A 13,037-nucleotide genomic window follows, 5' to 3' on the forward strand; every position below is an offset into this window, starting at 1 on the left:
ACGTGACGTCACGGATTCAGTGATGCTGTTTGCAGCCCTCGATGCCATATTCTCAGAAATACCGTTTTGTACTGATCAGTTGCTGTGCTGCTTAGTTCGAAAAAAGGCCACATTATTTCCTTTAAACAGAATAGCTTGATGTGATCAATAAAATGACCACAGCCTGTTCTCTCATTTTTAATAAAGTAAGCAAATCCTGCCCCCCAGCCCCCCCCAAAGGGAAAGCTACCCAGTCTGACGTGGCTTACCCTCAAGGGCAACGGAGGAGGGACCCTCCTTCATCTTAGTCGGGACCTTTTTAACAAACTCCCAGAAAAACCACTTCATTCATCTATTCTGATGTTTGGATCTCAATCTTTTGCACGGCCAAAGGTTTAGTCACAGATATATTATGGGGTGCGTGCACGTGTGTATGTGTGAAGGAGAGAAAATAACACCCCTCATTTGATATATTTGAGTCTTCTCACCACTTAAAGCTTTGGAAACAAAATTGTTGAAAGCAACCCCGTTGTCTGGGATGGCCCGATTCTTAGCTTGCCCCACCAACCACACTGTGGGACTGTGTGAGGTCGGCTGCTTGAGGAATTGTTACCGACCTTCTCCTGACCGACAGGTGTCGGAACCTGTGATGGCGAAACCACGGTGGAAACAGAAAGACAGGTGAGGGAGGGAGCTTCTAGGAAAGCTCTGATCTTTTACCTTCATGCCCAGTTCCATAATTGGGCTTTCAATGTAATTCTTGCTGCCAATTTACACTATACCAGGGCTAAAACTTATCTTTAGTTTCATTTCCATGGAAAACATGCACTTTGCTCCTGATGGAGAGATGTACTTTGACAGCTGGTGCAGGTTTACCCAGTCAAGGCTGGTGGAAGGTGCACCGGGAGAGGGACAGAAATGGTGGCGACAGACTGCAGGGTTTCTCTTTTTATTGCATTCGCCGTCTAACAACAACAACACTCATTGGCGAGAACTTTATTTACACTGACAAATGGGATTTAATCACACGGGGGTTTGAGATTGGTCAGAAAACAAAGGATAGTTTGCTTCGAATGCTTCTGAAAACCAAAGAGTAAGAAATGCCATTTGAAACAGAATGATCTAGAGAAATACATATCAACCAAGCACAGGAGAACAATTCAGACGTGGCACTATTGTCTCTTCCATGCAAATGATCAGACACCGAAGAGCACAAATCATAAGTGTCAGAGAACATGCGGTCCACATCTCGTGGACTTAAAATTACTTCCAAACAACTTTTTGCCTTTATATAAAGAAAGAATAAAATCAATCGGCTTCTTACAGAATTCATTCTCTCTCCTCCTTGTTTTTCAGCTGCTTAGTTTGTCCATCATATGCAGCACGCATACTTGTGGTTTCATTGTAACTCCATTAAAAAATACAAAAGCAGTAGTGATGACCATAAATAATATCCAGGAAAACATATACAAAAGTATTTAAGGGATTTCGCTAAGCACTAACTAAGTCTTATGTTATTGGGACGTGTTACCTCGCCAGAGTGCCTCTGAATTCCCACTTTTTAAGGTAATTTAATTATCTTTGGCCAATTGTTCTTTCATACGTGAAAGCTTAAATCCCTACCAGAAAGCCCAGGGGTGTTAATAAAATAGCTGAGAGAACGAGGAGTATACACCTTCCAACAACACACTCACACTGACATCCATTTGGCAATGACCTAACCAGGCCATTGCTCGGCAAAAGGAAGCCAAATGTCACGTGACGGCAACACCGCCGTCAGAGAGCCAGTAGTTAGTGACTTAGGCATCACAGCTACCGGAAATGTCCTGGTAGAGCAGGAGCGAATGCACAAGAACACACAGTGCAATTTTTAGCCAAGGAAACTGCAGTCTGCAGTTGAAAATGCCCAAAGCTGCATAAACTTCTGAGTTTCAACTCAGCAATGTGCAATCTTGACATCAAAGCATTAACCAAACACTTCAGGAAGTTTTATCTTACTAAAATACCAAGTTTCTAATAAATCAATTTTACCAAAATATATAGACATGTAGAAGGATAAGTGCATTTAGTAGAAGAAATACATTAAAAAAATCTCTTAAAATCTTATGAGCCATTCGATGTATATACAACACAAAAAGTGGCAATAAGGCTGTGATTACTGCTGGGTGTCCTAACTGACGATACCAAGTTCCAAAGACAATATCTATTTTTTAAATGCCATGGCATTGCAGTATGTGTGCGTAAGGTACAAGATATATTCACACATATGTAGTCTGTATATCTACACAAGTGGCATGCACATTACTGAGACGTTACCTCTTGTTCTTTTTTTCCCTTGCCTCTTATTCATTCTTAAATCCCTAGCAGTTTGGGGGTTGGCACTGGGGTTGGGCCAAGGACTGGAAATCATCCCGTTCCTTTCCTTGCCCGCTCTGTACGCTTGGAAGCAGGACACATGCTGTGCTCGGTATGTGAGCCTTCAAGCAGCAACCATGCCCTCAATGTACCCACACACGCACAGGCACGTAAGGATCCTCTGTCCACCATCAGGTGGACCCTGCTGCTTTCATTTTCCAGGCGGAAGCTGATCTGTAGGCTTTGTCTCTGCCCTGTGACTGGGGCTGCGTCTACTCCATACTACTACTTTAAGCCATGCAAACACCACCGGTGTGCTGTCTGCTGTTATTTTTTCTCCCAGTGTTTTGGACCAAGACTAAATTTCCTGAGACTTTAAATAACTAAGACAAATATAACTACAATCTGCCTGCAGAACGTGGCGGTTTTTCAGGAGTGAACTGCAGCAACCACATTCATTATTTCTTACAACGCTTTTCTTTAGAAATTTACTGCCCGCCCCATCATTGTAATGAAAACAATTCTAGTCAAAAATATGGACATTGGATTTCTGGATCTCATCCTTAATGGTTTAGCTTCTAAAGAACAGTGTACAGGTAGGCCCTTGATTAAAAGTAAATTTGAAAAATTCGGAAAGCACCTAGGACTTTGCATTATTAGTTCAGGGACAGGAACCTTAGTGACTGCTGTCTACCACAGTGAAATGCCCTTCATCTACAGCTCTCTTGGGGCAGTGTATGGAGTTACTCAAATGAGACTTGGTAATTCTTAAAGGTCTCCAAGTAGCAAGAAGGCTCTAACACCTTCAACATGTAGAGACTTCTCTAGAATTGTTAGGACACCTCCCTTAACAGTCTTCTTGAAAACGACTGTTAAACACTGGGTTTTTCTCTTTTGAGGCTTGGTCTGTTACAACCTGTAACACTTCTGAATGAGTCAGAATATCCATAGAAATGCAGATTTTCATTTACCTTTTAAAATATAATTTTAAAGCACATATTAATCCAATCACACAAATGACCTAGGTGAGAATTCTTTGTCTCCAGCAAAAACCAAAAAGGCTAATTGTGGGTCAAACGACCTGTGACTATTTTTGCGTAGGTTGGGCCTGGGAGATCTCAAGGTTTCAGGCTGGAGACAACTGCAGTATAGGCAGCCGCAAAGGTTCATTTGGTTTCTCGCTCATCCTCCTGCCACTTTGCTTCCAACAATAACAAAGGAGCACCAGGTAGGTGTTCCCATTTCACGCCTCTTAAAAGCTGAGTCTGGCATTAGCTCTTGGGGTAAAAATGCTTATGTGACATTGAGGGTAGGAAGTTCATCAACCCTAGCTAAAGAAACAGAGCACAGAATAGCTTTATTATCATAAAACTAGAGGTGGACTTCATCAATCTGTTAGAATGGGCAAAATTATGTTTCTGTCATAAACTTATTAGTCTAAAAGTAACTTCTGATTCAGGCAAAGAAAATAAAAAAGAATGAGAAAACTATGACAGAAACTGTGAATTACTTTCTGGGAGATAGTCTTAAATGAAGCAATTCTGTTGTTATAAAGCTAAAGCCATTCGCTGAGCTGATACAATGCTCTTGGTCCACAGTTTGGCCTCACGCCACATTCCCTGCCCCCCCAAAGCATCACCTGTACCCCCAAACCCTCCTGGCTATTGTCAGTCATACAGAACTGTCGTTTAGGGAAAATAAAGTTCACAGTAACCAGGTATTCTTTTTCTGTTCATTTTGATAAAGAAAAAAAACTGGCAAAATCTTTAAGGTTCACAAAGCAACAGTTCTGTGCTAGGTTTTACGGGCCCCGAGATGCGCTAGCTTCGAAGCAGGAATTATGTGAGACACTGGGACCGCAACGAGGCAGCATGCACTGGTGTGGATAAAGGAATAGCGGGCAAAGAAAATGCTCACAAGTTCTGAGGTCCTTCCCTCTGTTTTCATGCCCTTTGATCGATCAGCTTACATTTTATCTTTTGTTGGACAAGCAAATTAAGTGCCTTTTATAATTTCAGCAGCTTTAAATAGTAATGTTAAAAATAACAAATTAAGGTGAAAACTACTATAATTTAACTTAAAAAATCAAAATAGTTACAACACCAACTAAGTGATTTGAAGGAGAAGAATTTGATTAATAATATTGTCGGTTGGTCATTAATTTAAACATTGGAAGTGTACAAATAAATTGCAAAGAACAATATTCTAAGACATTTAAGAAAATGCAATATAACAGATCATAAATTACAGTCAGAGACTGAGACTTACAGACATTTCCAGTATATACATCCATTTTCAAATATTACCAAAGTGTAAACATAACTTAAGATAATCATCCTTCTATTTCCATTTTAAAAATGAATACAGTGAAACTTCCAGTGTGATCCAGGTCACTTTTTTTCAAAGACAAGTAAAAATGCCAAAATTTGTAAGAGCAAGCATGAGTAGTACCAGATTTTGACTAATTTCGTCTTTCAGTATTAGAAAAGGTTTGCTGGATGTTGTAGTCCATAATAGTGGTTCCTTGTTTCTCATGGTATTAATAAATAGCAAAGCACCACACGTCCCGAAACAGTGACAGAATATCCAGTATGGCAGTTTCATTATCACCCCCCGAAATGAAGACAGACAGACAAAACACGCGTGGTGACGTTGCTCACTGTAAAGCACAGTGCAACCTTTGGCCAGTGTTGCTGAGGAAGGAATGAATGACCTGCACCTAAAGACAAAAGCACTGAAAGTTTAGCAGATAATACATCTGGGAAATAACAATTACAGTGTTCTGGTTTAACCAATTCCAGATTTCGAATATTCAGGCAAGCAGAGAATAAAGTCACAACGCTCAAACATGAGATGGAGCTCTGTGGGTGGGAGCCCTTCGTTACCTGTTCCCTGTAACCCCCAAAGGCCCCCCCCCAAGCTCCACGTATATAACATTTCCAGGGGAAGGTATGAATGGAGACTCTCCATGTAGGAAAGGAAGTGAAATATTTGTCCAAGAATTTGTCTGCCCTCAACTCTCATTTTGGAACTCGTCCCTTGGAAAATGGATGACCTCATTTTCAGAGCCAATGCAGCAAAGACAACCCAATATATAAACATAAAAGGCAAAAACAACAGCAAAACCAAAAATAAGATCCATAATTTGAAATTTTTCAAGATGAGTTCTCTTTTCCTCCTTCCGCTCTAGTCTCCGGCACTTGAATTAGGCGCTGGCTGTAAAGCAGGCCGAACTGCCTCCGCTGCCAGACTGGACGCTGTGTGCCGCCTTGGACACACGTTACTGTAAAGTGAAAATCTCTGAAGGATGGAAGGGAACGGCTCCGAAAAACCACCGAGAGCAACGCTGAATGTACCTGACAGCTCTCCTTGACAGGGACATTCTGGGCACTCCATGAAATTGCCTCTCTGGTTGAATGTTACTCAAATCTAAATTTCCTCAAACTGGTCCTTCTATTTTTCTAAAAAGTATATTTGTTAAAACACTGAGTCCACTTGGGAAATCTTTCGAGGAGAAAATGTGTGACGAGTTCCTGACTGTGTCACAGTTAGGCTGAAGACTAGCCAGAACGTTCCCCAGGAGAGGAAACCTGAAAATGTCAGTTTCCCTAAAAATCAATTTCCTGTTCAATTTGTTGGGGAGAAGGAACTTGTGTGGAGTGTGCCAGGGCCGCTAAGATCCTGAAGCGCAGCAGGTGCAAAGCAAACGACAGATCCCAGCATCCCATGGCTGCCTTAATGTCTGATTTTTGCTTTGTTCAACTGAGTCTAGAGGATAAATGTTACCCCTAGAATCCCAAGTAATACCCACATCCACATTCTTAAGGCTTCTGCTTCCTTCTGGGCTTCACAAATAACTGTAATTCTTTTCTCCCTTTCAGATGCCCAGCAAGCAGGGCAGTTTGCTTGCCATTTGCCATAGTAGGTGATCATGTGGCAGAACACCCAGGTTTCCATGGTGGGGTCGTCTCACTGTCCAGACACAGGAATGGGGGGGAACCTTGCCCACACATTGAACTGGATCCTGCAGCCCCGATCCTGTGACAGAGCAGTGCTCTCAGCCACGCAGTGGATACCAACGTGCAGGGTCTGGACCCCATTCCAAAAATTCATGGCACTCAGCAACAACCCATGCTCTTGCTGGGCACTGTCATGCTGGCTTTTCCCTCAAGTGACGCACCCACCCACGCGACACACCACAAGATACTGGTAAGTCAGAGAAGAGGGAATCATACCTAATTTGCATCTCTCACAAACGAACTCCTTGGTTTGTTAATGAACTAAAGGTTGCTCGGGTTATTTCGGTAGGTTAAAATGAAGGGTATTCCATTATCACAGAAAATGCAGTTACTCAACACAAGGTTCCCCGACCTGCCTACACAGCACACTACCCCTGTCATCAGTTTCTTCTTCATTCCTCCGGAGGAGAGCAGGGCGGGAGGAGGCAGACTCCCTCGGCGCACCCCCACCTCCTTGGACGGTGTGGGTCACTGCTGGCCAGCGCCCTCGGCCGCAGCTGTCATCTTCTCTGTCTTTCTGTACTTCCTCTGCATTTGCTCTTGTTCCTTCCTCCTCAGCTTTTCTCTTTGCTTTTCCATTTTCTCTTGAGCTTTCCGAGCCTTCTCGAGAGACACCTTCATTTCCTTGAGTTTTTTTTTGACCACTGCTCGGTCCTGGGATGATGTTATTCCAAGAGCCTAAGCAGGAAGTATAAACAAACTGCATTTGAAAACCAATAACCCCTCTGTTCACGATGAGGTCACTACCACACTCTGTTCAAACTCCGAAACAAATTTCAGCATAATTCAAAACTGAGCAAGAGCTGATTACACTTGCCGAACATCCACAAACTGGGGGACTACTCTTTATTTGTTCTTTCGTCCTTTGGAGTCCCTAGCACAGTACTCCCTAAACCTTATTAAGTAAATGCTTTCCACATAGGTAATTAGTGGGCAAATGAATGAACAGAAGGGCACCATTCTGCTTTTCCACCCTGTAGGCTGTTGGCAATTACAGGTCAAAGACAGGAGTGAACGTCACAGCCACAGAAGGCTCTGAGAAGGGCAGGGAGGATCCACAGGGCTTCCTTCCTGCCAATGTATTCAATTACAATGGGGACCAAAGTGTCCGCAGGACCACAGTGCTCATGTCAGGGTGGCTGGCCATGCTCTCCCTGTCACACCTATACAGGACGCCTGATTATCATGAGGAGGGTGCTCCTTGAGCTTGGAATTCTGAATAAGGAGAGCCAGACGCATCCATTAAATGTTCATAACCTTCTGAATTCACAGCGGGATGCATCCATCTCCCCAACAGGGATAGCCTTGTCAATGGGGCCTTGATATTCACAGGATATTGATTGATCTCTAACCTTTACAAGACTGTCAAGAGATACTCATCTGCCCATCCACCCAGCGAGAGGCTGAGAGTGGGGGTGGAGAGCTGGCTGTAAGCTCCTTTTGCCCTTTTCCCATAGGGATGGGAGCCGCCTCCTCAGGCTCTGCAAAGAGATGGACTGGACGGGTGAAAATGAGTGTGCAATGGAGGGGGAGGGAAGACACACCTACACGTATTTGGGGAAGAAAATTCCGGGGAAAACATCACCCTGGTTTCAGAGTGGTGTGCTGGGACGTGTAGGGGATGGAGGAGAAATGAATAAAGAAGGGTAGACTCATGGATTTGGGTTTTAACTCTTACATGATGGAAGAGTCCACACTGGCCATCATTAAAACTCCTACTACAGGGAAGCGAGTGGGGTTAATCCATGGACCATGTGTCCCTGGGCGGGAGCAATGGAATGAGTCCCTGGCTCTCCTACTGAAGAGCAACCTACTCTTCAGAACCCCTGATGACTTTCCAAAACTTCATTGACTACTCAGAAATGATTCACCGTCCTTTCTGCTGACCGTCAATGAGAATTACAGAATGCTCTCCCATACACAGAATGCTCGTATCTAATGAAAACACTTTAGGTGCTCTGAGTAATACAAATTATACTCAGTAACCTAACACAGACATATAATTCTTTACCTTCAGTTTATTTCCATCCAACTGCAGAAGTTGCTCTCCAGTGATGTTTTGGGCACTGAATTCAGATACATACTGCTCCAGATTTAGGCTCATTAGCCAATGGGAAACCTGCTGCACACTCCACTCCTGCACGGCCCGATTCTGACACTGACTGTGCTTGGGAGACTGTCCGTCATCAAGGATCTGAGGTAGGAATGTTACGCAGTGTTGTTAAAGGACCAAATGCAACGGCTCAGCACGGTACACTATGCTCTTAAAAGGAATTTCTTGCCTCCCAGAGCCACATTGACTTTTCCTCCATAAACCGATAAACTAATGGTTCCAGCTGTGTATGCAATGCACATACATAGCTACTACTACCTACATGTTTTCAGATAATTGAAAATTTTAAAATGCCCCCAAATAAAGCAGCATTTTTAATGTGGGAAGTTTAATATTGACAAATACACTCTAATGTTGTGAGCTTCTACATTAAAGCACTTTGGAAAGATGACCAGACACAGGAAAAAAATTTTCATTAATCCCTCTATGCAATGCATCCCCCTACATTTCTTCTCTAATAAGACATTAGAGATATGTAAAAACATATTTAACAATAGTGTAGTATCTTTCACTTGGACGAGGGAAGCGTTAAGCCCACAGGCACTTTTAGGGGGAAGTTCCACAGCAATTATTTCATCTGGGCAGTGAGCAAACCTGTACAGAAGGTGAGGCAGGTAGCATCGATAATTACTTTCATTAAATGAGGAAACTGAGGCCCTGCAAGTCTACGCATCTGTCTAATGCAGAATATTATTTTTAATAGTGCAAAGGGCAGGCTGGCTCCTAGACCCTCTACGCTGAGAGGAGATGAGGCAATGACAGGTCTGGGAGGAGACACAGACGTCACCTCAGTGACTGGCGGAGAGAACACAGCAAAGGGGATGGGTAAGCCGAGATGAAGGCAAAGGAGGCGAAACAGAGTGAACTGAGTCAGTCGGGAAATGGTGATGGGGACACGTCACCGGGCTCTGGAGACCCTCTCGAGTCAGAAACACCATTTAAACCGAGATATAGACAGGAGCAGAGTATGAAACTACAGAACACAGGGACTCCTCCACTACAGGGGCACGTGCTCTCGCACTGTGTGAGTTTCAAACCATCCGCACAAAAGATAGGAAAGAGTCAAACCACCCCCCCCCAAAGCCACCGCAGGCTGGCCACTGAGAGCTCACCTCGTCATCTATCATATCCAGGCTCTGAGTGAGGGAGCGACAAAGGAATCAAAGAGAAAAGTGTTATAGAAACAGGAGACACAACATACACAATACAAAGTCTTAATAAAATTAAAGTCATGCCAAGCCCGAAGAATGTGGGCAGAAAAGTTTAAGAGGAAAAAAAAGTTTTATAAAATAAAACAAAAAAAAGTGTTAGAAAGAAATAACTGAAAACACATATTAGGAACAAATATCTTTGGTTACGTGCCTCGCCTCCTCCTTTCCACCCCAGGACTGGTTCTTTCTTCCCTCTACTGAACTCTCGGGGCACAGAGTCAACCAATGAAATTTCCTGCCTCGCTTCTGTGCATTCCTTTCCTGAGACTTCTTAGCAATGCTGTTTTGACGCTAATTTATCCAAATTAGTGGTTCTCACCTAGTTGTCCTTCCTTATCGAATGGTACCTCTCCCCTTTCCAATGTAGGGATTCTTAGTCAGGGGCCACACCCAAGTCAGAGGGGACACTTACTTTTAGGGTGAGGGTAATGGTGGGGAAGGTGAGGGGGAAAGGGAAGGGCAAATCTGTGAACTCCCTGAGATTTCTGAGCTGTTTCCTGGTTTTTCTCTCCAGTGCCCTGCCTCTCAGCCCCACGCCTCTGCTGAGAGTCATCCCATTTAAATCAGAAAGGCCGGGGTTCGTGGTATTAAGGGAGGTCCCTGGGCAGCTTCAACGGGCTCGGAAACAATACTTTGCTTTCACGTGGAGACAGAGAGAGAGGGAGAGGACAATCCCCAATCAAGTATGAAACCGTGGCCCTGGGCTCTACACGCAAAATCTGCCTCAGCACGTTTTCCCCAGGATGGTCCATGGGCATCCCGTGGACTATCCCATGTATGACCGGGAGAGCAGTCCTGCCACAGGTGCCGGGAGCATACCTCGTCTGACGACAGTGCCAAGGACTGAGAGAGCCCTGGGGCTTTGGGTTCCGCTCCTAGGCCGCTCAGGTCGGCTGAACTGGTACTGCTGGGGCTGAAGTCATCGTTGAAGGTAAAATTCTGTAAAAATAAATGGAGCTCAGCGTTACATGAGCACCAGGAAAGAACTCAAGGTAGGTGTGTTTACCAGTTCTAAAAAGGTTATTTTGAAGTACTCTTAGAAGAAATTCATTTCTGGTTTGCTAACGACCTCTGATTGGGCAGTGTTTCAGAACACTGCACCCTCTGTGGTGAACAGGAAATTTCGAGCGCTTTCTCCATCAGATGAAAGGAAAGGAAAGGAAAGGCATTTTGGGGTAATGATTCTTCAACCTCTCTTCAAGGGTACAGCATTCATTATCCCCTGCAAGTGCTCAGAGGAGTAATATTAATGATCCTATCTTCTTTGACCCTAATCGTGATGAGTAACAGTGTGAGTAAAAAAAATACAAGATGGTGCGGAGAGCTGAAGTCATTAGGAGCAGATGGCAACCCCTGGTAAAAAGGTAGGTTGAGTGCCCCCTGGGAAGGAGCGCTTGCTGTTGGCTGTGATAAATACTGTGAAGAATGGCAGGCTTTCTCCTGGACATAACCTTCAAGATGACGTGTTCTGGGGGAGGCCACAATCAGACACGACACCAGTTACGTGCCCAAGTGGAACTCTCCCCCGCACCCTCAGAGTGCCAAAGAGGCCGAACCTGGAAGAGACATCCATTCCCAATAACTACCTGGCGGTGGGGGCGGTGGGGGCGTAGACAGAAAACTCCCCCAGGATGTCATTAGAATGTTCAGTGGGTATCAAAGTCAAGTAAATACACAATGACTACGGAGCTGCATTTGTGAAAATGTTTTCAACTAAACCTGGAGTCTCTCCAGTGTAAGCTAATGGTAGAATTATTCAAACAACACTGACAGATATCAGGTCCAATACTGAAAATGTTTCAAGGCCAAAGCTGTCTACTGCTGTCCAAACTGCTTTTCTAATTCTAGATTGACTGGCTTCCCGGGGACTCTAAGAACTTGAACAACACCATCTTGTTTCTTTAGAAATTAGACTCTTCGTTTTCCATTATATCCTTTTAAATGTGGTTTAGTGGGTTGCCAAGAATAAATACCTTGCCAGAGGCTGGAGAGCTCACTACCAAACAAACTCCAAGGTTTGCTAAATCTTCAGAAGAGGAAATCAAATCAGAGCACACGGGACTAGGCTGGCAGATCATCTAAGCAGGAGGGCACTTAACACAGTGCATTACCATTTGGTATCGTGCGTGGAAGCACAACCCCGAGGCCCATCAAAACCCTGTGAGCTGCTGACCACCAGAAAAGGGTACAATTCAAGTAACATTAACCACGTGTTTCTGTTTGAGAACGTGAACACAGAGGAAAGGAGACCAAACAACATGTGGAAGTTAGCAGCCGTACGTGTTTCAATAAAATGTTAGATAAGGTTTGCAGTGTCATGCTGGAAACAGCCGTCATGCATTTAAATACAAGTAGCATCCATGCACGTAATCTCTAATTCTGCTGAAGTTAAAGAACTTTTGTGATGGAATTACAACAGCTGTTCGACACGGAAGTCTGATTTAAAAGAAGGAATGAGTAAGGGCGCTAGGTCAGCATTGGTCTGTTTTAAAGAGTTTCATTTAGATGTATTGAACACAAATTCAGCCCCCGATTTACTTGTTTTCCTGTAAATCTTGAAGAGCACAGCAAAATAAGTTTTGTAATGTAATTTAAAATGGAATACTTGGTAAGCAGCTCTATCACACTGTGCCGTAATTCAAATGCACCTTTCCCAGCATGCCTTAACTGTCAAACTGAGATTAAACAGCAATATGTGAAGAGACAGGCAAATCAAAGATTAATGCACAATCTAGAACAGAACAGTATTAAAGAAGGTGATGGTTAAACGAGGTTTTCTTTTTCCCCCCACACAGGAAACTCCATGCAACGTTTATTGCAGTGTTATCACATTGCTTTTCGGGTCCAGAGCACACACACAAGTTGAGAATGCTTTCCAAAGGTTGAAGAGGAGGAAGAGATTGGGGTTTTCCTGTTTGCTTTTTTTAATCCATGTGTTTTCTACCTTGGACCCCTTTTTATCTGAATTTAGAGTTTCAGGAGAAGGCTGGAGGGGACTGGTAGGTGAAGGCTGGTTCCCGAAGGAATAGGATCCTTTGCGGCTTTCATGAAACCACGAGAAAGGCATGCAAGGCGAGCGCGGGGAGGCGGGCGCTGCGGAGGACGGCGTGGGTTTCCAGTGCTCCAGCTTGCCTCGGAAGACCCTGTTCGGGAGAAGAATGGGGGTGTCAGACAAAGAAAGGACAGAGAGACTCTGAAGGGACTCTGAGCGGTGGTTGAAGGGACAGTTTGGGAAGTTGCCCTACACAACAGATAAGAGTAAAAACTTTCGCTCTGGACTAGAGTGCTTATCTTACTTGCTATCTTTTTTGGATTTTGTCCTGATAGACACTTTCCTACTGCTATTGCCATGGAGAATTT

The 13,037-nt window shown here is 44.0% G+C and overlaps 1 protein-coding gene across 5 annotated transcripts in view; it reads right to left on the reverse strand.

The window, feature by feature from the left end:
• Nucleotides 1-909: 909 nt before the first annotated feature.
• PPP1R9A (protein phosphatase 1 regulatory subunit 9A) overlaps nucleotides 910-13,037 on the reverse strand; it is a 274,499-nt gene continuing 262,371 nt past the window's right edge. For 2 of the 5 annotated variants that reach the window (XM_037046456.1, XM_037046455.1), the window contains 5 exons: nucleotides 12,622-12,820; nucleotides 10,497-10,616; nucleotides 9,579-9,602; nucleotides 8,365-8,547; nucleotides 910-7,031 (listed from right to left, as the gene is read on the reverse strand). In XM_037046456.1, coding sequence (XP_036902351.1) covers nucleotides 6,822-7,031; nucleotides 8,365-8,547; nucleotides 9,579-9,602; nucleotides 10,497-10,616; nucleotides 12,622-12,820 — 736 coding nt within the window. In that variant the 3' untranslated portion in view covers nucleotides 910-6,821. The remainder of the gene's footprint in view (nucleotides 7,032-8,364; nucleotides 8,548-9,578; nucleotides 9,603-10,496; nucleotides 10,617-12,621; nucleotides 12,821-13,037) is intronic. The other 3 variants (XM_037046457.1, XM_037046458.1, XM_037046459.1) reach the window with 3 other exon arrangements.

Source organism: Sturnira hondurensis, unplaced genomic scaffold (assembly GCF_014824575.4).
Source record: "Sturnira hondurensis isolate 20B ecotype Veracruz unplaced genomic scaffold, ASM1482457v3 Scaffold0005252, whole genome shotgun sequence".
NCBI lineage: Eukaryota > Metazoa > Chordata > Mammalia > Chiroptera > Phyllostomidae > Sturnira > Sturnira hondurensis.